This window comes from Talaromyces rugulosus, chromosome V (assembly GCF_013368755.1).
Source record: "Talaromyces rugulosus chromosome V, complete sequence".
Classification (NCBI taxonomy): Eukaryota; Fungi; Ascomycota; class Eurotiomycetes; order Eurotiales; family Trichocomaceae; genus Talaromyces; species Talaromyces rugulosus.
The window spans coordinates 2,099,969-2,120,314 of NC_049565.1; the positions used below are offsets into that span (position 1 = coordinate 2,099,969).

General features: G+C 44.3%; 8 protein-coding genes across 8 annotated transcripts; 3 read left to right on the forward strand and 5 right to left on the reverse strand.

Annotated features, from left to right (window-relative positions):
- Nucleotides 1–61: 61 nt before the first annotated feature.
- Nucleotides 62–2,827, reverse strand: TRUGW13939_09275 (uncharacterized protein; the record flags this gene model as incomplete). Its single annotated transcript, XM_035492400.1, has 6 exons — nt 62–508; nt 575–1,149; nt 1,630–2,186; nt 2,241–2,310; nt 2,391–2,587; nt 2,652–2,827. 6 exons carry the CDS (start codon nt 2,825–2,827, stop codon nt 62–64), a joined length of 2,022 nt encoding a protein of 673 aa, XP_035348293.1.
- Nucleotides 2,828–3,910: 1,083 nt separating this feature from the next.
- On the forward strand, nt 3,911–5,463 carry TRUGW13939_09276 (uncharacterized protein; the record flags this gene model as incomplete). The annotated part of the gene is made up of 2 exons (XM_035492401.1): nt 3,911–3,971; nt 4,043–5,463. 2 exons carry the CDS (start codon nt 3,911–3,913, stop codon nt 5,461–5,463), a joined length of 1,482 nt encoding a protein of 493 aa, XP_035348294.1.
- Nucleotides 5,464–6,089: 626 nt separating this feature from the next.
- TRUGW13939_09277 (uncharacterized protein) lies at nt 6,090–7,294 on the forward strand (the record flags this gene model as incomplete). Its single annotated transcript, XM_035492402.1, has 3 exons — nt 6,090–6,239; nt 6,362–7,000; nt 7,076–7,294. 3 exons carry the CDS (start codon nt 6,090–6,092, stop codon nt 7,292–7,294), a joined length of 1,008 nt encoding a protein of 335 aa, XP_035348295.1.
- Nucleotides 7,295–7,615: 321 nt separating this feature from the next.
- On the reverse strand, nt 7,616–9,403 carry TRUGW13939_09278 (uncharacterized protein; the record flags this gene model as incomplete). Its single annotated transcript, XM_035492403.1, has 2 exons — nt 7,616–8,792; nt 8,850–9,403. 2 exons carry the CDS (start codon nt 9,401–9,403, stop codon nt 7,616–7,618), a joined length of 1,731 nt encoding a protein of 576 aa, XP_035348296.1.
- Nucleotides 9,404–10,668: 1,265 nt separating this feature from the next.
- TRUGW13939_09279 (uncharacterized protein) lies at nt 10,669–11,433 on the reverse strand (the record flags this gene model as incomplete). Its single annotated transcript, XM_035492404.1, has 1 exon — nt 10,669–11,433. One exon carries the CDS (start codon nt 11,431–11,433, stop codon nt 10,669–10,671), a length of 765 nt encoding a protein of 254 aa, XP_035348297.1.
- A 1,501-nt stretch (nt 11,434–12,934) lies between these two features.
- TRUGW13939_09280 (uncharacterized protein) lies at nt 12,935–14,982 on the reverse strand (the record flags this gene model as incomplete). Its single annotated transcript, XM_035492405.1, has 2 exons — nt 12,935–14,219; nt 14,276–14,982. 2 exons carry the CDS (start codon nt 14,980–14,982, stop codon nt 12,935–12,937), a joined length of 1,992 nt encoding a protein of 663 aa, XP_035348298.1.
- A 1,245-nt stretch (nt 14,983–16,227) lies between these two features.
- TRUGW13939_09281 (uncharacterized protein) lies at nt 16,228–17,071 on the forward strand (the record flags this gene model as incomplete). The annotated part of the gene is made up of 3 exons (XM_035492406.1): nt 16,228–16,454; nt 16,506–16,710; nt 16,784–17,071. 3 exons carry the CDS (start codon nt 16,228–16,230, stop codon nt 17,069–17,071), a joined length of 720 nt encoding a protein of 239 aa, XP_035348299.1.
- A 387-nt stretch (nt 17,072–17,458) lies between these two features.
- On the reverse strand, nt 17,459–19,592 carry TRUGW13939_09282 (uncharacterized protein; the record flags this gene model as incomplete). Its single annotated transcript, XM_035492407.1, has 8 exons — nt 17,459–17,585; nt 17,646–17,940; nt 17,998–18,133; nt 18,187–18,372; nt 18,428–18,571; nt 18,644–18,953; nt 19,012–19,065; nt 19,120–19,592. 8 exons carry the CDS (start codon nt 19,590–19,592, stop codon nt 17,459–17,461), a joined length of 1,725 nt encoding a protein of 574 aa, XP_035348300.1.
- Between the last annotated feature and the right edge of the window lie 754 nt (nt 19,593–20,346).

Genomic DNA, 20,346 nt, shown 5'->3' on the forward strand with positions numbered 1-20,346 from the left:
ATTGCATGTTTACTAGTTCACTATTTAGATGCACTAACCAGGGAACAGCTATAGATAAGTTCTAAGCTAGGATGGTCTCCCAGTTGATGTCTTTCAACCGTTGCTCCGTAGATCTCAATGATTCCTGTATTCCTAGATCAGCTGGAGTCATGACGGATGAAGACCCAAAGCTTTTCTCTTGCAACTCGTCGAAATATGCAAACATGATACCAATTTCTGCCCCAATATGGTCACCCCACAAAGCCTTGTAAGATTCTTGGGTGGTCTCGACGAAAACTGCTTCTGTCGTAGGGGTTTTCTTCCAATGTAGTGCTTTGGACAATGCCAAAGCCCAGTCTGCGCCGCTGATGTATTCAGAAGCTCCTACCACAGACTGACCGCGAGTTTTCTCGGGCTGACTAAAGATTGCTTCTACTATTAGACCAACATTGAGTTTTTCGTCTCCAATGAATGGAATGATAGCGTTGGGAGAACACGGAAGCGTTATGACGTATTTATTTGCAACAGGCTAGATTATCGTTAGAATATTTGCGACGTCCATTGAATGTTTGATATACGGTATGGAACAACTCACGGTATAGATTGGAAGGTAAGGAGGCCTTTCGAGATTTGAGCCGTACAAGCCAACATGAAGATACGTCGTTTTTGAATCCATACCATTCTTTGGATCGCTCAAATACAGCTCAGCGGGGATTTTCGACTGAAAATGCGGTATCGCATATTTGCCGTTCGTAATCCTGAGGGCATCCGGAAGCGTAGACCAAACCAAATGCTGCAGCGAAGGAATTTTGGACGTTGCCTGGGCAACATTCAATCCGCGTCTCGCCTCCAATTCCTGAGCAGCAACTCCTCCTTTTGTAATAAGCGTTTCGGGAGGGAATATGGTGTTGGCAAAGATGAAGTTTGCGTCTTGAAAAGCAGCGGCCAGGCTTTCTGGTGAATCGAGGTCAACGCCGACAACAGTGACGCGCGGTTTTGTTGCCAAGCTGAGAGCAGCATCACTGGATGAGTTGGATGTCAAAGCCCGGATTCGAAAATTCTCTGATTTTTGTGAAGCGAGGTAGGCTGACACGACGCTGCCACCTTGCGCTCCTAGAGCACCGACGACTACTATGAGAGGCGCGTCCATACTGCTGATTGTTGCTCGGCCTGTTAACTAGTCAGATGGATTTTTTTGCTTTATTGTTATCTCATTAGGATTCAGGGATATTTCAATGGCTTTTATATTGTTGGGCTTACAAATAATCCAGGTTCATCCTGGGTACATGTATTTGTAATGTATCCCACTTGTGCCGGGAAGTACTGTGTGACGTTACAGAATATAGTGAAGGAATGCCATGGTGTTACCTCCCCCAGTCCCATCTTAAAAACTATTTTCAAACATGACAAACAAGAAAGGAAAACAGACTTGAAAAATATGTCGAACTGGACGAAGCAGGTTAGATATTGCGGCTCTGGATCGCACGAGACAGCTTTGCTTGATGAAAATAACTGAATTGACTGTGTGTAAAGATAAGTACAGGATTTGTGTGAGGTTCGCAAATAAAAACTGTTTTCTTTGTTTGCTTCCACGTGACTGTAGGTTGGCCTAGACTTCCTGCTTTGTATCGACAAAAGCGTGGGTCATACCTTGAGGCATAGAACGATAGCCCGACAAAGCCAATTCAGCCTTCTCTACAAAGCCTCTAATTTCTTGTTCCTCACTATCTGTCAGCTTGACGTCCTTTGATGCCCAATTTTGCTCCAAATATGTAATTTTCTTGGTTCCCGGAATGGGGAAAATGTCATCGCCCTGTTTGAGGAGCCATGCAAGAGCCAGCTGCGATACTGTGCAGTCCTTTTTAGCTGCAAGAGCGCCGAATTGGCTCACGAGTTTAGCATTTGCATCAAAGTTTTCTTCACTGAATCGAGGAAAGGTAATAGCACGCATATCGCCTTCGCCCTTAAAAGCGTCTCTGCTGGTGAACGAACTAGTGAGAATGCCTCTCCCCAATGGAGAGTAACAAACCACAGCGACACCTAGCTTGCGGCAGGTTTGAAGTAGGTTAGTACCACGGGCTTTCTCAATGTCAAGCACGAAGGGCGAGTATTCCATCTGGACGACAGAAACCGGAGCAATCTTGCAGGCGCGGCGAAGCGTCGTCGAGCTTACTTCCGATAGGCCAATGTACTTTATTTTCCCTTCGCTAAAAGAGTTTTAGTTACATGTATAGTTTTGTCAATACTAAAGGTTAGCTTACGCTTGCAAATCAGCCATGGCACGCATGGTTTCTTCAATCGGTGTTTCAGAGTCGACACGATGAACATAGTCTAAAAAATGTAAGTACTGATTAATCTATTAAGGAATACTACATGTACTAATAAGGAATACTAAGTAATGGGAGACTTACACAGATCAACATAGTCAACCCCAAGTCTCTTCAGGCTCTCGGCGCATGCAGTTTTGCAATACTCGGCAGAGCTATTAACACCCGTGAATTTTCCATTTTCCATAGCTATTCCAAATTTTGTTGCGAGAAAGATTTCATTTCGCTTTCCAGTACGCTTGAACCACTTGCAGAGCAGTTCTTCGTTGTCGCCGTAGATGCTAGGGAAGTCAACAATTAGTCTTGTCCTCCCTTAAACGCAAAAGAATTGACGTGTCATGTTACTTGGAAGTATCCCAAAATGTTTCTCCTAGCTCGACGGCACGATCCAAAAGTTGGAATCGCTCTTCGTCATTAGGGGGTGTACCATAGAACCCAGACAACCCCATCAAGCCGAAGCCAAGAGGTGGTACGCTCGGGCCATTCTTGCCCAGCGTACGGAGGGGAGCTCTGAGAGACATTTTATTTGAGAAATAACTCGAATGTTGTTGGGGATGAGTAATAGTGGTTTGCGAGTAGTCAGGAGACGTGGACAATAGCCGCGATCTCAGCTTCTAAGATGTCGGAAGAAGCGTGTTTATATAGACATTCCTTATCAGATAGCCTTCGATGTCTTGGCACAGTTAAGCACATATTCAAACCTGCCATACAATATGGAAAATGTATGTATTGAAGGTAAATACCAATACTAACTGTACCACGAAACAATTCCGCCGCAAAGTCCGCCGTTAAGTCCGCCGAATCCAAGGAACATGACGTCAAAGGTATCATTGCAAGCGTCTTCTAGATGCATAACTCCAGATTTGTGAGCATAAACATTTTCTGCCATTTTATTCATGATATCTGCAGCTTTTCTGGGACAGACAAGAAGGCAGGTTGTCATCAAGTAGTAGAGAGGTGGGTGTAAAGTGACGAAGGAGAAGTTCTATCATGTCTCCGATTTTGCTTTGTACCTCGTCATTTTGCTATAGCAAGCTAAAGACGTTATGCCTTATACCAAATGAATGTAGCGTCATATATTGGACTATCTAGTCATTGGGTTAGTTCCCTTGATATCAGTTGATGCCGTGACAAACGCCTTCGATTCACCAACGATTAGATTTCTAGCATGGAGAAAGGTGCTCGCGTATATTCAACAGTAATTGTAAGCTCTCTGTTCTTCGAATGACACAGACTGTCCGGCTTACCTTGTATGTAGTGAGCATGCTGGTAATTGTCCAAATAGCGTCAAGTAAAACGGAGATAGTGGAGACACCTTTCAAATCTGACCAATAAAAGTTTCTTCCGATACACTGTAAACGTGCCGCCAATTATATATCTCTATAACTGCATGAATCCACCTTTTCTAGCCAATTGGATCTAGCCGACAGTAAGCACCAAACCGAGATCTGACTTCGCCTTATTCCATCGTTACCAATCCTAGGCTGCAACAAAAAAGTTGCAGACTCCTGATTGAAACCTTGCAATTGACTTCAGGAACGAAAGTCAATCGCTATTATTCAAGTTATCCGAGTAATTGGAACGCTTGGCCAAGTAAAGCCAACATGTCGTGGTTGTTTCCATCAAAGCTTCCCGTTGTCCACGAAAACTATTTGCGTGCAGCAAGTGAGATTTCCTCCCTCTTCTAGCCAGCCATTGCTATTCTATTGTTACTGTTCTTACGATTACTTTCATAGGTCCTAATGAGCGACGATGCATTGTTCGCGAATCGCTGGACTTTTACCGTGCCCTGCTTATTGGTGGTGTCTACGAATTCAGCTCTCCGGTAGATACATCATCAATTGCAACATTCACGCCTGCTGTGCGACAGTGTATAGATAACCACGCGCATCTTAGCATAACTGTGGCCAATGCCCAAACGGAATCGCCATCTTTCCACTTTTGTCCACGGGTCGACCTAAACCATCATATTCAGGTTTTACAGGCGGATGAATCGGACGTGACAAAGGAAACAGAGGGCCAAATCATAGAAAGAGTTCTCCCACAAATCCTTGATTCAAAATGGCCTTCCGACCTTCCGCCGTGGAAGGTTGTTGTCCTTCCGTTTTCGAAAACCAGGTGCTTCATCAGCTTCTCCTTTTCGCATTCGCTGGCCGATGGAACTTCGGGCTTGGCTTTCCACAACACATTTATCAATGCTCTAGTACAACAGACTGTGTCTGAATCGCAAATTCAGGCGAAAGACACCATGATACACACACCAAAAAAGCTACCACTAAGCCCACCATTTGACACCGCTCAGAATCTTCCCATAAGTTGGTCCTTTCTCTTAGCACCATTGCTAGCTATGTTTCTACCTTCGTCCCTTGGTTTTAAATCTCATATCAACCCGATTACATCTAAAACATGGACTGGGTCATCCATGTTTTACTCGCCAGAAACGTTTAAAACCAATGCTCGCATCTTGTCTATCGACGTAGTGGCTGTTGACCGCGCCTTGAAGACATGCCGAGCCAACGGAGTGAAGCTTACCGGCCTTATTCACCAATTTATCGTCGTTGCTCTATTTGAAAGCTTTCCAGACCCTCAAAAATATGATAACCTCGCCGCGCAAACGGCGATTGACATGCGACAGCTAGTTAATACGTCGAAGGAAGAGATGGGTCTTTATGTTTCCGGGGAAAAGCAAATCCTACAAGCTCCACAAAAGACCGACCAGGGAGCAGAGGCTTTGTGGGAGGCGGCAAAACTGACAACACAAAAGTTAGCAGCCGCTGTTAGCAGACGCCAAGACCATGCTGTTGGTCTTCTGCGCTATTTAAACAATATGCATTCTTGGACTAAAGCCAAAATTGGTGAACGACGAGACGCCTCATACGAAGTTAGCAACCTGCTCAGTTTCCGACCTCAGCCGGGAGCCTCGAGTGCCTCGGAGGATGGACCAGGGTGCTCTATTGTTGGAATGGTATTTGCACAACCTGCCGATGCCACTGGGGCTCCATTGTCGTTCAACATTGTGAGCGTTGCTAATGGGCCGCTGGTGATTGCTATTACCTGGCAGGCCGGAGCCTTAGATGTAGAACCCAAAATCAGGGAGGCGGATTTTGTTGACAAAATTTGCGACAATATCAAAGGTAGCTTTGATAATTTGGGCTGATTTCAAGGCACATCTCATTTTTACATCTCTGTGATTGCATGGTATGCAATGTTATAGAATCTTCCGAACTTTACAATGACGGAAGAAGGGCAAGGATCTTAGATGATTTAATATTTAATAATAACAATTACATACTTACTAATGAAAATCCAATAATATTGAAGCTTCCCATGTTTAGAATCTCAAAATCTAAGACCAATCTACATATTCTCATTTTCACTTGAAGCATGAATCATCAATCCCCCTTTGGAGGGAGTCAATCGTTGATTCGTTCGTACTCCCCGTGGCACAAATAGGTTCCAATGGTCTTAAAATTGAAACCCCGACCCTCCTTCAATGTTCTATGATGTCACAATCTTGAAATAATAATGTTTATTATTAATAATAATGCAGCGTGAATGGTTGCTTTTGATCTGCTATGTCCTGAATGGACTAGCGCCGGGGAATATGTGAATTTCCTTTTTCGGAAATCGCATCGTTCCCCGAGAATATACTCCCCCGCATTGTAGTATATAAATGATGAACATGAACGGTTGGTGGAAGAGAAAAAAACACAGATGACCTACTTCATAAGTTACAAATACTTCTCCATCTGACTTTCTCATCAAATATAAGTTCTTAACACTATGTCGTCAACCATAACCATTACCCAAGAGACCTTAAATCTCCGTGGATATGGAGGCACAATCGAAAATGTCAAGCATTTAACCCCGTTTTCTGTTGATACTCCTGTGGAGAAGCTTCGGGCCCGGTTTAATGAAGATGGAGTTCTTTGGGTACGTTCTTCGTTTCTGTGAATGATTTGTTTGGTTTTTTTTTTCTTTCTTTTCCCCAAATACTCGTGTCAAATCATTCCAAACCCATACAATACAAATGCTAACATTTGGGAAATCTTTAGGTCAAAGGCCTCCTCAACCGTGATACAGTTAAAAAGTTCCGTGGCGACTATTTATCCTTTGTCGATCAAGGTTCTGAAATGTTAAAACCCAACACTGACCCCGTCGAAGGAATCTTTTCGGGAAACGATTGGCGGAACTATGTCTTACCAGGCGCCGTTCGTCTCGCTATGGGCCTCGAAGACGAAGGCCCTTTTGTTGAGAACTCTGTCAAGAGCCATGTTGCTCCTTGGTATATCGATTTTAAAGACCAAGTGGCAAAAGAGATGGAGTCATTCGTTGGGAAGCTTTTTAACTTTGAAGACCCTTGGTGCCTGCCACGCTCTCTGCTACGATCTTCTGTACCAGGATCTGAGGGGACACCAGTTCACTATGATCAAATCTATCTCAGGGCTGGGCCACCGACAAGTGTCACTGCCTGGGTGCCTGTCGGGGACATTGAGGTGAAAGGCGGAGGCCTGATCTATCTTCACAAGTCTCATGATATCGGTCGGAAATATGAAGAAGATTTCTCAAAATTGAGCGAATCTTTCAGTGACGAAGAGAAAATTTCCGCAGTCAATCGAAACATGAATAAAGGTGGTTGGTTAGATAGAGATTCGACACAGTTTGGCAAGAACTGGGGTCGAGACTGGCTTGTGGTGAGTCTAGCTCTCCTTGTTCCTTTTACTGTTACATTTTTTATTTTTTTCACAACTTACTAAACTGGTTTGTAGGGGGGATATGAAGCTGGTGATGTCGTGTTCCACCATCCGTATACGATCCACGCGAGCGCCATTAATGAATCTGCAAAAGATCACATACGCGTATCGACAGATCTCCGATTCGTGGACAAATCAAAGCCCTTTGATCAGCGATGGACCATTACCGCCTTCAGTGATGAGGATCCCAATCTGGCACGGAAGTTGCCAAAAAAGATGGGAAAAGATGCATGATGGCACGGCTTGAGTGTTAACACATCCTTTGTATGGAATGGCTGTATTGGTCATAAATAAATTAGGAAGACTTTTCCATTTCGTCAATTAATAATTATATAAGAGAACGGATATGAAGCTTTCCGTAAGTTTTCCCTAAAGTAGGCGTTGATGTTTTCTGCCAAGCGATTGGATTATTAAACGATAGACCTTTGAGATAATTTGAAGACTTGGATTTGGATAGACAATTGAACAAAGGTACCAGGAGAAGCCAGGATGTAGGCTTTATCTAAAAAGCGGGCCATATTTTCAACCAGAAGCTAAAGTAGCATCTAGTATGTGTCAATCACCTCCAAAATATTCGTTTATCACCGTCGTGTCGAGGAGCGCTACACCCCAGGGGTCACCGTAGTTCATAAGTGTATCATCAAAGATAGACAAATCATCCATCGAGGTAATATCAGAACCTTCCATGGTACCACGCTCGATACCCGGTATGTTGAAATTCGCAGTGACCTCTTGTAATTCCTTAAGTATTTCAAGATACCGCTGACCAACAAGATCTCCTTTCACGCCCACAGGGAATTCTGCCATTGCCTCATCGGCGACATCCCGAATCCCCGGCGACGTGGGCCATAGGTAGGAATACATGTACAAAGTTCCCACAGCGGCAAACTGCGCGTAGTTGACAAGCCAAAATATCCTTGAAAAAAGCCCACGTTCGAAGAGGTAGCGGCACTCAGAAACAACCATGTTTGCAGCTTCAACTGACTTTTCACCACAATGTTGAAACCATTGTTGAAGTTCAGATGGTATTCTAGCGTTCGCTCTGATTGAATATAGAATAAAGGGACGATATAGCAAAAGAGTCGTATGAGCAAAGGTTAACTTCAGCATACACATTTGCCGTTGGATCATAATTGACATTGCGGAGGGTGGTAGAGTCATATAATTCAGATATACTGGAAGACTATCTTGCCAGTTTTTCAAAGAAGTCTCAAGTTCCAGAGCGGTGCTTTGAAGGCTGCGGAGGCTATGCCGTCTTCGCATTGGGCTGTAAAACTCTCGCAGGACCCATCCAAGTAGTCGGGTTAATCGAGAATGGTGAATCAAAGCAGCGGCAGAACAAAACGACACGTCACCTCTCGCTCGACAGCTGGAAACTGTGATATCGTCGTCATCAGCGAGGGCACATTCTTCCTGGTCGATATCATCGTCATGAAGAGCGCATGGACGGCCAAATATGCTACTTAGTATTCTATCATAAGAATAAATACACCAAAACAAGCGTTTGCGGTATTCGTGGTCGATATAGTTTGTACAGGGAGCCATGGATCGGCGGTGAAGCCCAAGTGCCTGTGCATGGCGGACAACAATGCCGAAAGAAGACCACGCGTCATGCATTCTGGAGTGGTTGAGAAGATAGTGGATAACCAGAAGCCTGGCTTGGAGTGAGCTAAGTGTAATCTTGCTCGATTCTTTTTGTAGCTCTATCTGAGCCATGTCGAAAAACCGAACGCTGCATCATAATCAGCTGTTACCATCCCATAAATCTTCTTGTAAAATAAAAAGGTACCTTGCTGAGAAGCCCAAAAAGATAGTATTGGTTATGGAGTAGTGAGACCCCGTTGCCATTACCATATAGACGAGTGCCAAATCATCTTGACACGGTTCTTGACATTCTAGATTACTGTAAAGCAGCTTGTATGATGCAAATAGACTGGGCTCGTGCACAAAACGAGACGTTGCAATCCCGAAATCGAAGTAATTACGGATCAGATTATCCGCAATGGACTTTGGTGGTAGAATACCTGGAAGTTTCCCTGAATAGGTGAGAGGATAGTCGGAAAAATTAAGGGACATAGACGGCAATCGTGCAAGCCGGTCTTTGGCAAATTGTAAAAAGACAAACCCGGAAGCACTCCCGTGGAAGTGGCCATATTGGTCTTTTTGCGGCGGCTCCTCTGGCGTGTCCTGTCGGGACGAATTTATCGGTTCCTCGGTCCTGTTTGAGTCATCCGGTATTGGAGAATTGGTATTTATATATGAGGAACCAGCAGGTTGAGGAGTTGGATGATTTGTGAAACTGGACGAAGGAGCTTTGATAGAGCTATACGATGTCGTTGGCATGTACTGGCAAGTTTGACTATGTTGTTGGCACCGGATGCAAGGTCTATGCCCTGAACACCGAGTTTTCTTCCTTTTCATTTCTTAATACCATGGATATTGTTCTCGGGTTCAAAGTACTCACTCCCTGCAGGCCATGCATGCATTTCTAATCTTAGATGGGGTTGCTATTGGCCGCTTCTCATTAATCGATTGCCGTGCTCGTTTCCGAGAAGTATTGCCTCGTAAGTCATTATTATAAGGCACTATTTTCAAGGTTGACTGGTCATTTTCCATGTTGAGTTGGGCCGTGTGGACATGCACATAGTGAAGTTCTTGGTCATGTATCCGGGGGTGTGCCCGAAAAGCCTGCGGGGAACTCACAACATAATACCAGCCAATCATACTACGCAGAACTTGCTGGTACAAAATTATAACATTCATTAATTTATTTTCACCAATGATCATTTTTTATGTATCTTGTAAAGTCATCCAATAGTTCCTTCAGATGAGGGTCAATTTATATCAGTTTTTCCCTCGAGGTCAGGGTTAGGGGACTAGATGTCGGCTTCCATATGCATAGGATATGTTCGCTTTAGTGCTACATATACATGTATCAGTTGGTACAATATGGGGGTTCCCAGATCCCGCCAAAACACTGTTTCGACATATTTTAGGCCCATTTTAACAATATATTTTATTTAGATATGTATAACGTTCCTACACCTAATCCTAAGAAGCTTATCCGTGAAGCCTGTAACAAAGCCTGTACGCACTAGTTTAATACGTCTGACTCATTGATAGAAGGAGCTATGTTAATTGAAACCTTATACTTTAAGATTATTGACTTATAAGTATATTTGATCTTTAATATGTGCTATTAAGTGTGGTTAGTAAGCGCGTGCCAAGATACTGGCGTTTTTGGATAAACTCTTGGCACGGAAGAAGTTTTGTCATCTCAGACTTTTATAACTAACCCAGCTGAACATCTTTTCCGTCAAGATCCACGTACCTTCTATGTATCCTATTGGATTTCTTCTCGGCAGCACACGGACTGGGTTTCGAAGCACCTCGTAAACCGGTCCTTCATCGAGAGTGATGTAGTGCAGCTCCGTGGCTGATCCTTCATGTAACCGATCTTGTATGAAATCCAGAATATTTGTCGAGGCATAATTACTGGCTCCTAGTATATGAAGGACCGTAATTCTGCGGTATCCCAAAGCTGCACGCAAAATTTCCTATTAGGAAGACATAAGCAACCACTCAGATTACACAATGCTGAAACACGGTTATCTTACTTCGCTAACGTTCGCAACTTCAAATTGAAATTCCTTGACTTCAGGAAACCCTCTAACTAGTTGAGTGACTTGATCCGGACCAAGAGTGTAGTTCTCTATAGAATTCTGAGATCTGATTGCAAACACCTTTATAGTTGCTGAATGTTGGCCTTGTAAACATTTGATGAGAGGGGCGAGGGGTTCCAGGGGACGAGATGAGGCGGATGGAAGGATGTTGAATACTTCCAAGCCACTGAAAGTATCAACGAATTCTTTCAGACCTCCTGCCCCAAGATTTGTCGATAGAACTGTGGGTCGCAGGCCAGCCTTAGTGGCAGCCTTCCAGAATCCGAGGCATTCAGTCACGTCAAAATGAGATCCAACCTCGAGAATCAACTCGCGTAGTTTTGTCGGGGGTATCTTCTCCCAAAGAAAATTAGGAAACTGCCCTAAACTGGTAAAGCCTCTAAGCTCAAGGATGTTCAGCTCAAGCGTGGCGTGATCTTCCCAGCCTCTAAATAAGATATCAAGAGCCAAATTGCTATCTGCATCTGCCCATATGGTTAACTCACGAAGGGATCTTGTATGTAAAATAGCCGTGGATAAAGATTCAAGAACAGATTCATTATCGATTTGAACAAGTCTCATACTATATAAGCTGATGGGTGACTGGAACTGTAATACTGGGTGAAAATATGGCTTAGGTGTGCCGTTAGTTCCAAGACGGAGTTGTAGAGATCTTAATCCCGGGTGTAAAAAGATAGTTGTGATGAGCATCTGTGTCATGGAGATTTGTAAGTCCCAACTAGCAAAATAATTAGTCATTCCATTAAGTAATCATAATTAGAGGGGGGAAAAAGGTATCTTCCTACATGAAATCCTGTAGATTGGGCATCCTAACGATACACGAAGTCATAATATTGCAGAACATTCGTACGGCTGGAGAAAGAAGACGTGATGGTCCGAGGTTGGATTCTATTTCCCGATACATGTCATACCAGGATCCTGTGATGAGTACTTTTCGAGTATGTATCAACGGAGTGAATTGAGGATGTCCGAATAAGTCCAGTTTCTGCATAAGTGGCTCGTCATCGCTGATGTGCCCTCCGAAATGAAACCGCACGGTCCGGTACAGATATGAGGTAGCTAGAAGGTTCAAATCGCGGGACACACGACATAGACGGGCTAGATCTTGTTGAGGTAACTTTCTTATCTTTAGCTTGCAAATCTGGCTCGTCTGGGTTGGAATAGTGAAACGAACGTCTAGATAGGTTGATATTAGCAACACGAGTATCTCAGACATAATTTCCACGATGTCGGAAATATTGCCTCTTAGCTTGTGCGAGAAAGAAGAATAGGCACAGTGGCCATTTCTAAAGTTCGACCCCTCTATACGTCATTATAGCCTTATAATAGAGAAAGCCACGAGCTTGCTCCACAATAAAGCGCATAAAATACAGTATTATACATAGCATTTCATTACTAGTCATGCAATAAGAATATAGGTGCCATCTTTTATTAGTAGTTCCTCGTTTCGCATCGATTGGCATCTTTAAAACACTATATTTACATTTTAGGGACTAATATTTATTAGTGAGACTGCTTTTTCCTATATCGGCCTTTTTGGGTCCTCGCGATGCCATTCGTGATACAACGCCGATACGAAAAATTCCCACACATCAGAGACCATCATGACGCCATCACTGTATTACCCAAACCGCTTTAGGCACTTAGTTCTGGCTAGGGCGACTGACCAATCACCATAATGTAGCGGGGATTGTTCCCATGGAGCGGGAAACGAAGCAATAGGTTGCCTTCTCTTCAAACACCAACAAGCCAAACGGGCTATCTTCTGCGAGAAATCATCGGGCATGGCAGCTGAGAAAGAAAGGAAAGACCGGGTTTGCTGTAATTCGTATTTCGTGTTATTTTATTTTTATTTTTTTGGGGATGAAAAGCGAGTGGGAGACAATAGGAGCGTGAATGGGATGCATATTATATAGACCCATGGCTTTATTACCTAGGTTCCTGTTGTTCTCCGCTGCATGTACACTGAAGACAATCGAGGTCAACTGGTGTCCGCATACATTCTGATTCTGTGAGATTCCGTAGAATTGCTAGGTAATTTGCGCTCCAGTATATAGGCTTCTCTCTCGCCACACACTTGTATAGTACCAACTCAACTCTTCGATAGGTGGGATTCATACACCGAAAAACTAACTGCTGGGCTCAAACATATAACCGTTCGGTGATTACGATATCTCCACCGAAACGCTAACTATAATTCATAGTTGATGTCAAGCATCGGCGAAATGTCCAGATCTATCCCAAGGCCCAAATCTGCAAGAGGATCATAGCTTTCGAAAGAAAATTGCCCGTATGCGCCCGAATCTGGGCCACTGTCACGCTCTTCCTTCGACATGCCTGCTTGCCGATCAAACCGACCTGGCCCCGGTCGTTCAAGGTTTTCATTGCTCACAGTCTCCGACACGATCTCACCCGTGGTAAATCCTTGGCTACTTGCAACACGATGGAACATCTTATTACAAATGTCGAACGCGCGTTGTGCGGAATGGTCGTACTCACTCAGTGAATGTAGCCACGAGCAGATCTTCTTGATTGCCTTCAAAACGATTTCAGGCGATTCCTCTTCGCCACTAGCGCCTTCCCCTGAGACTTCCTTATCATTGTTGGTTCTCATATTCACAGGGCCAATAGACAAGTGGACAAGAAGAACACTAACACTCTGCATTATAAAATGCAGGACACACCACCATGGAGTAGACTTGAAAAGCCAGACGGGATTCGGTTCATCTGGAAAAATAGAGATCAGATCCAGAGCTGATTGAAGGCAAATTAAACTAATATCATTGTCAAACCCAGACCGTGGGTATATAATACCAGTGTCAGTGTCAGTGCCTGGTCGAGTGAGACATGGCCGACCGAGGACAATGCGGGTGCTGTAAAAGTGCAGCGCTAGGGAGATTTGATAAGAGTTGGTTAAGGAAGGAAATTTCCTCCTTCTCTCATCTGTGAAGCGCAAAGGCGGCACTAGCGAGGATAACCAATCATCCAATTTGGCCGAATACAAATCTATTCGACCTGCGATGCGCTCCCACCCGTGCATGAGAACATCTATATTATAAACCCCGTTAGTGATCGCATGGGTAATCTTAGCCAGGTCTGTCTGATGGAAAAAATACACAGCCGAAGATAAACCAGCGCTGTGTAGTAACTGCTGTCTGGTTGAACTCGTATCGTTTCGACCCAGAGTCCAGTGCAGATGACGCTCGCGGTATCTGTGGTCTTCAAGTAATAGTCGGATGTGTGGTAAGTCGTAATCTTTCTCTTCAACCGGGACCGGCGGGTAAACACTGGATGTATTGTCAGGTATGCACGATGGCCGACTTGTTATAACACTTAGCCGATGTTCTAGATAGAATATCGACCACCAAACGCGGCAGCGAGTTTTTGTAGAGGATAATTCGATACGCGAAGTGTTACGCAAATGGAGCCCCAATGAAATCCCAGAGCGTGAAGCAATTCCTATCATTTTCCACCCTCTACACAGTATGTCAGTACAAGGACAGATTAAAGAAGGTGAAAAAGAATACGGTACCTATTGATTTGACCTGATGATAAGAAGTAAAATGCCATTAGCGACTCTGCCTGTACCTGCTGGAGATCTGCATGCTCATAGATAACGTTTTCTCCAATGCTCAAAGCCTTGGCGCGGGAAAAAAAGACCTCAGAATGTAGTTCTTGTGGAAGGTTGGGCTGAGTTAATCGCCAGTAGTTGCTGCTAATGGCAAAGATCAAGTTGAGAATGGCCAGCCAGCGTTCCCCTGGGTGACCCGCTGATCGGGAGTACAGGTTTTCAAATTGCTGCACAAACAATTGCTTTCTAATGATGGGAAAAAAGGTTTGCACTGATTCCAGATAAACTTGCAAGAGCTTTTCCGCCACTTCTTTCGCGGGTAAAAGGAATGGCTCCGTGGAAGATTCTCCAATGTGCGATAGATGCACATTATCCAGATGGTAGCTAAATGACGAGAGAGAGAATGTACTCAGCCCTTCTGCTGCCTTCCCCTTCGCGGCTGTTTGTGAATGCTTATCGCTCTCTCCTCTTTCTTTTGAATTTTCAGCCTCATCCAATCGGTGTAACCAGGAAACTTCGGAGTTTTTGCCCATATAACCTGTAGCGCGGGACTCGGTATTCCTATTCAAGTCTTCTTCCACCACATCTATCGCTTCTAATGATCCAATGGATGACAATGACGAACTGGATGATACCGTTTGTGCATCGGCCTCGGTTTCCTTGGACATATATTTCGACGATCCCTATGGTGGCATATCAATGTTATTAATTGGTTCATCTCGATAATGAAGAAGGGGTTGCAAACTTGTAATATTGCTAAAATTCTTTTCTTGTTCCACTTGTTCACGCTGTGTGAGAGTTCTTGTAGAAATTTCTCATAGCGCGCCACCTTCGAACGGGCTTCTGAGAGCTGTATCTGATCTCGTGTACGTTTGTTATCCGAGTAAAAGCATGTAATTTCTAGTACCTGACATTGTGTGCAAGTAGGTTTTCCCGCATCGCACCTGGTCTTGCGTTGTCGACAGCCATCGCAGGCTTGAGCGACTCTTCTCTGTCTCTCACGATGCTGGCTTGGGACGTTGAGACGAGCTAAAGGAAGTTTGTCGCTATTCATAATTATTTGGTCCAGAAAGTTCGAATTTGAAAGTGCGATTTGTATATATATATCAATCTGTCGCCGCTTCCTTTGATCCAGACTTGAAAGAAGCCACCGACGTTATCGAAATGGTGCGATAGCGCGCTATGACATACATGCATAGTTGGTGATTGGGTGGCCCACCGCACTACTAGTCATACTACGTAGTAAACAATCCAAGTTTTCACCTACCTTGTCTATGTTTATGTAAGTAGCTTCCGCTGAGGTTTTACACTTCTGTGCATATATCTCCTTTTAAGTTTTAACGACATCTCACCCTTTTCACACTCAGCCGCGACAATCATGTATACAGCATCCAAACCAGAGCGATCTTCATCTTAGGCTTTAGTCCCTCAACCCGCTCGACCAATACTGTCCATCCAGCGTGCCTGTTCCTATATAACAATATTGTCTGTTTCGCCTAAGCTTCCCATTTTATACAAGAGTGTGTGTGTCCTAGATAGTCATGGCGAGGAGACAAATAGATTGAATATAAATTATATAGACTCAGTATGTCGGCAGAAATTCATTGAATGTTTAATACACAAAGTTGAGGCCACAAGCCAGTATTTATTTACATGCACCACTTAACTGCAATTTATGAAAAGCAGGGGGCATCTATCCATGCAAGTGCTCTTGATCTAATTCATATTCAAATAAACATACAATTGTAGTGGACAAAGAAAATTACGGGGAGCTAACAGTGTTGGGTGGGCGATCTATACTTATCCCCTAACTCCGTTAACCCCCTTCACCAGTTAAACCCATGTGCCGTCACCCTTCACCCTTCACCCTTCACCCTTCAAATAAGATTTAGTTGCAAACACATACATACAACATGAAGCTCATAGTCACTGGCGCTACTGGTTTTGTCGGCTCGGAAGTTGTTCGGCAAGCTCTGCGCAACCCTTTTGTGACATCGGTAGCTGTCATTGCGCGCAAGGCTGTTCCAGTGCCGCCAAATGAAGATGCTTCAAAGTTAAAGTCCTTTGTGCTGGACGACTGGACATCAGATTATCCGGATTCTTTAATAGAGCACATAAAAGGTGCAGATGCATGCATCTGGTATATTTATTCATGTATTTCAACAAGTGACTTCTGCTTACAGTTTGCTAGGAGCCTCGCAGTGACACCTTCTCAGTCCAGATCAATGGACTTTGCACAGGTTACCACTATCTGTCATGACTATACTATCAATGGTATCCAGAACATGATCAAGGCTGCCAATAAGCCGTTCCGATTCGTTTATGTTTCCGGCGTCTTAACCGAACGTGATCAGAGCAAGGTTTTGCCGAGTTTGGGAGAGTATCGTCACTTACGAGTCAGTTCCTCTTTCTACCATCTCTTTCTCGCTCTTTCTTTTGATTGCCGACAATTCACTCCACTAAAATCAGGGCCGCACCGAAAATTGTCTCCTAGATATTGCAAAAGAAAACTCACCAAACGTGCAAGTCACCGTGACTAAGCCCGGTGCTATAGACGCGCCCAGCGTCAAGGAGACATCTGATGCTATGCTTAAATCGCTTTTCAACATGTTTGGCTACACTCCCCGTGTGCATGTGTCTGAGTTGGCAGCTGCGATGATTGATCAGTGCCAGAATGGTATCACCAAGGATCCGCTGTGGAGCGACGAGCTGGCTACTATTGGGAAACGAGTGTTGAAGGAGGAAGATTACCTATGATGGACCTTTTTCATTATTCTCCCAAGTAGTCTTAAATAAAGCAAAACAAGGAACATTTAAATCAAGATATAGCACCTGTTGGTATTTCCTAAGACTTCTAACCAACAATAAACCTAGTTCATACGGACTGTGTCATTTTGGCAGTAAAAATGATACCATTCTTCAGCAAATTCTTTCACATTTTGAAATCCATGTCTACTTTTAGCTCTCTCCGGTAAATCCATACTGACGAGGTTTGTGTTCAATACAACAAATTACATTTACGGAAGTGTTAACAGTAGAGATTTTACTCAAAACACACATATTGGTTAATTGTCATTGCGCTATCATCTGTCTATTACTTGCGCGAGCAATTGTTCGATCAAGAAGTTACCCTTCTAATGACAATCAACATCCTTGTGCGTTACGGCGGAATGGGTGGCTTTCCGTGTTGAACACCCAATCATCAAGATTGATAATCTCAGGATCAGTGAAGGAAAGATACAGGTACTTCAGTACTTCGGCAAAGTAATAACTATGACGAAAACATGTTAGCTCTAGTAAACATAAAGTCAATAGGCAAGGGTTCTCGTACGCAGGTAGGTCAGAGATAAAACTCTTGGGCTTATTGACATCGGAAACTGGTTCAGATGGAGTTGTGGCTGTGCTTTGTCGTTCGATGCTCTTAACAATTTCCCAGTTGTAGTCTTGGAATCTAGTTTCGCCAGTGATTCGGTAAGCATAGAAGATACTCTCGAGAGACTCCGGGAAAGAGTCCCATTCGGGGCTGGTGATGAAATAGCCGAATTCCGAGGCTTGCTGGCGATAGGCTCTGTCGTCGTTCCATGATGGGTCGTATGCTTCATTTGACTCGTTATACCAACCCCAGGCTATGAACATAAATCAGTATCATGTCGCAATGTTTTCATTTAAGATGTTCAGCTTACACAGTGGTCCGAGGCCAGTCCAGGTCGTGTTGTAGAAGTAATGGCATGAATCTGTGACGTCGACTCCGAGTTTGGTAATTTCTGGCTTGTCGAGGAGAACACCTCCCAGCAAAAGGTTTCCGCCTGCAAAGCAAGCCTAATCAATTTGGTTAGCAAAGACAATTCTCTTGAATAATTATCAATACTAACATAGTCATCCATTTGCCATTCGAGGTTACCCGATACATCACCTTGACTGAGGTAAGTCAATTCCGGGTGGTCGTAAGGGTGTAGAGCAATGTGCTCGATCGTAGATTGAACGGTGCTGACCCAGAAGTCCTTCATAACGGTGTTTGCCGCATTACCTGGGTTGTAATAGTACTGTTTAATAAGATACTGAACAATCGTGTTAGAATCCATGTATGCATCTGAAGGAGCTGTCTCAGCTAACCTCGAGGAAGCTGTCAATTCCAGCCTTCCATCCATAGTCGTAGGTAAGATATTTTCCAGTCTCGGTATCCAATTCACTGCCAACCAAGCCAGGCCAGATTGGAGCTGGGTCAGGGTAAATAAGATTTCCCTGAGCACCAAGAGCCTAATATCAATCATTGATTATGAGTATAACTTGGCTAATTTTATGATTGATGGGCTATCAATATAAACTTACAAGCTCGCGGAAAGACTGGTCACCAGTTAAGTCTGAGAGCCGAGTGAACTCCAAAATGAGGGTTCCGGCAACTGCAAGATTCGTGGCGTTGTAGGTCACATTGTTCAGTGGGTTAATAAATTGCGAATTGATTGGTGTGTTGCTTGTGAAATTAATATTGGCAGCTGGCAGCCCACTGGGAGTGTCGAATTGCACTTTCAGCTTATTACCAAGGACCTTTGCCTGAGATAAGAGCGCCTTGACGTGGTCACTGTTGTAAGTTCCCTCGGGAACATATCCACTGGTAAGCAAATCGTAGGCTGAAAGCAATCTGGTCGGCATCGCGTTAGTTGATCTATGCTGTAATAATAGGATTTGGTTCGTAATACCCTGCCAAATAACGAATAATGGCGTCGAATCCATCGACAATAGATTCCGATGTGCTATGCATTCCAAGTCAGCAGTGAAATGCTAATTACGAACGAACAAGGTCGTACGTGTAATCTGTCTGGGCAATGAATTCCAGTTGTGTGCCAACAATGTCGGTCAAGTTCATAATAATGGCCGTATCAATGCCGTCTACGATTGAGGCACCCCAGCCAAAGAGATCATTGACACAGGAGTTGTTCAAGGTCAATAACTCATCGGAACCAAAACAGTACTGGGCGTACTGCTCCCAAGACCGCCGATACAGGTCACGAACCGCATCGGCTCGTGACGTGTTCGAGTTTGTGCCGGCCGGGAAATCGTACTGGACTTTTTTACAAGTCGCAGCGGCGATTTTAGTCTCAGCTGGAGGCCAGGAAAAGGACGAATGCGGTCCGGAAGACACGCTTTGCTTTGGCCCAGCACGGAGAGGCTCTACCAACGGTGCCGCTGAGGAGCCAGGCCCAGCAGCAGTTGGGGTAGCGGCACTGAGGCCGGAGACGGCCAGAATGGCCAGGCCAGCTGTGCTCAGATAGCGTACCATTGTCAACAGTCTGCCAGGATTATAGACAAGAGAAAGCAATCAGTGGACGCAGTGTGAGAGCGTATCGGGACCAAAGGAACATAAACACGGATGGTACTACTACTAGGTACACGCGACTATATATGCAAGCTGATCACCACTTTAATCACGGCGAATCGGAGCATTTGAAGACCGCGCATACGTGCCTGTCATTGTTATCAATAACACGGCGGAGTTCTCCTATATTCAAAGGATTGTTCCCCGCAGATCGGCCAGTTTCTAAATTAGCGCTTCTATAGTTACATTTGCGCAAGGCAACCAGTGCCAACCACAGCAGACACCAACCCGCTAAGCTTTGATAAGCTTTTGTTCCTGATTCCTTTTGAATTAGCTTATTTCGGGCCTTGGGCTAGGGTTGCTTCTCTTCGTGCTGGCTAGTCTCTCTCCAGAGAGCTATTTATTTTATGGGTAACAACACATCTAGAACGATTATGTTCATTTCCATGGCAACTACATCTGTATACGTGCACCAGCTCTAGTACGGTACACTCCAGTGCTGTGCGTGCGTGGATGCTGCTAATTCACACTGCATGACCTCGAATAGTTTGTGCCTTGTGGCTGTAATAACCGCAGATCATGCCTTAATCAAGACTGGCTGGATTCCATCTTGATTTGAAAACTTCAGCTTATTAGTCCACGTACTATATCCGCTAGCATCAATTCCACTCGATTCGAGTGCTGTGGTCCGGATTGCAACATTTTGAAGGGTACTAGT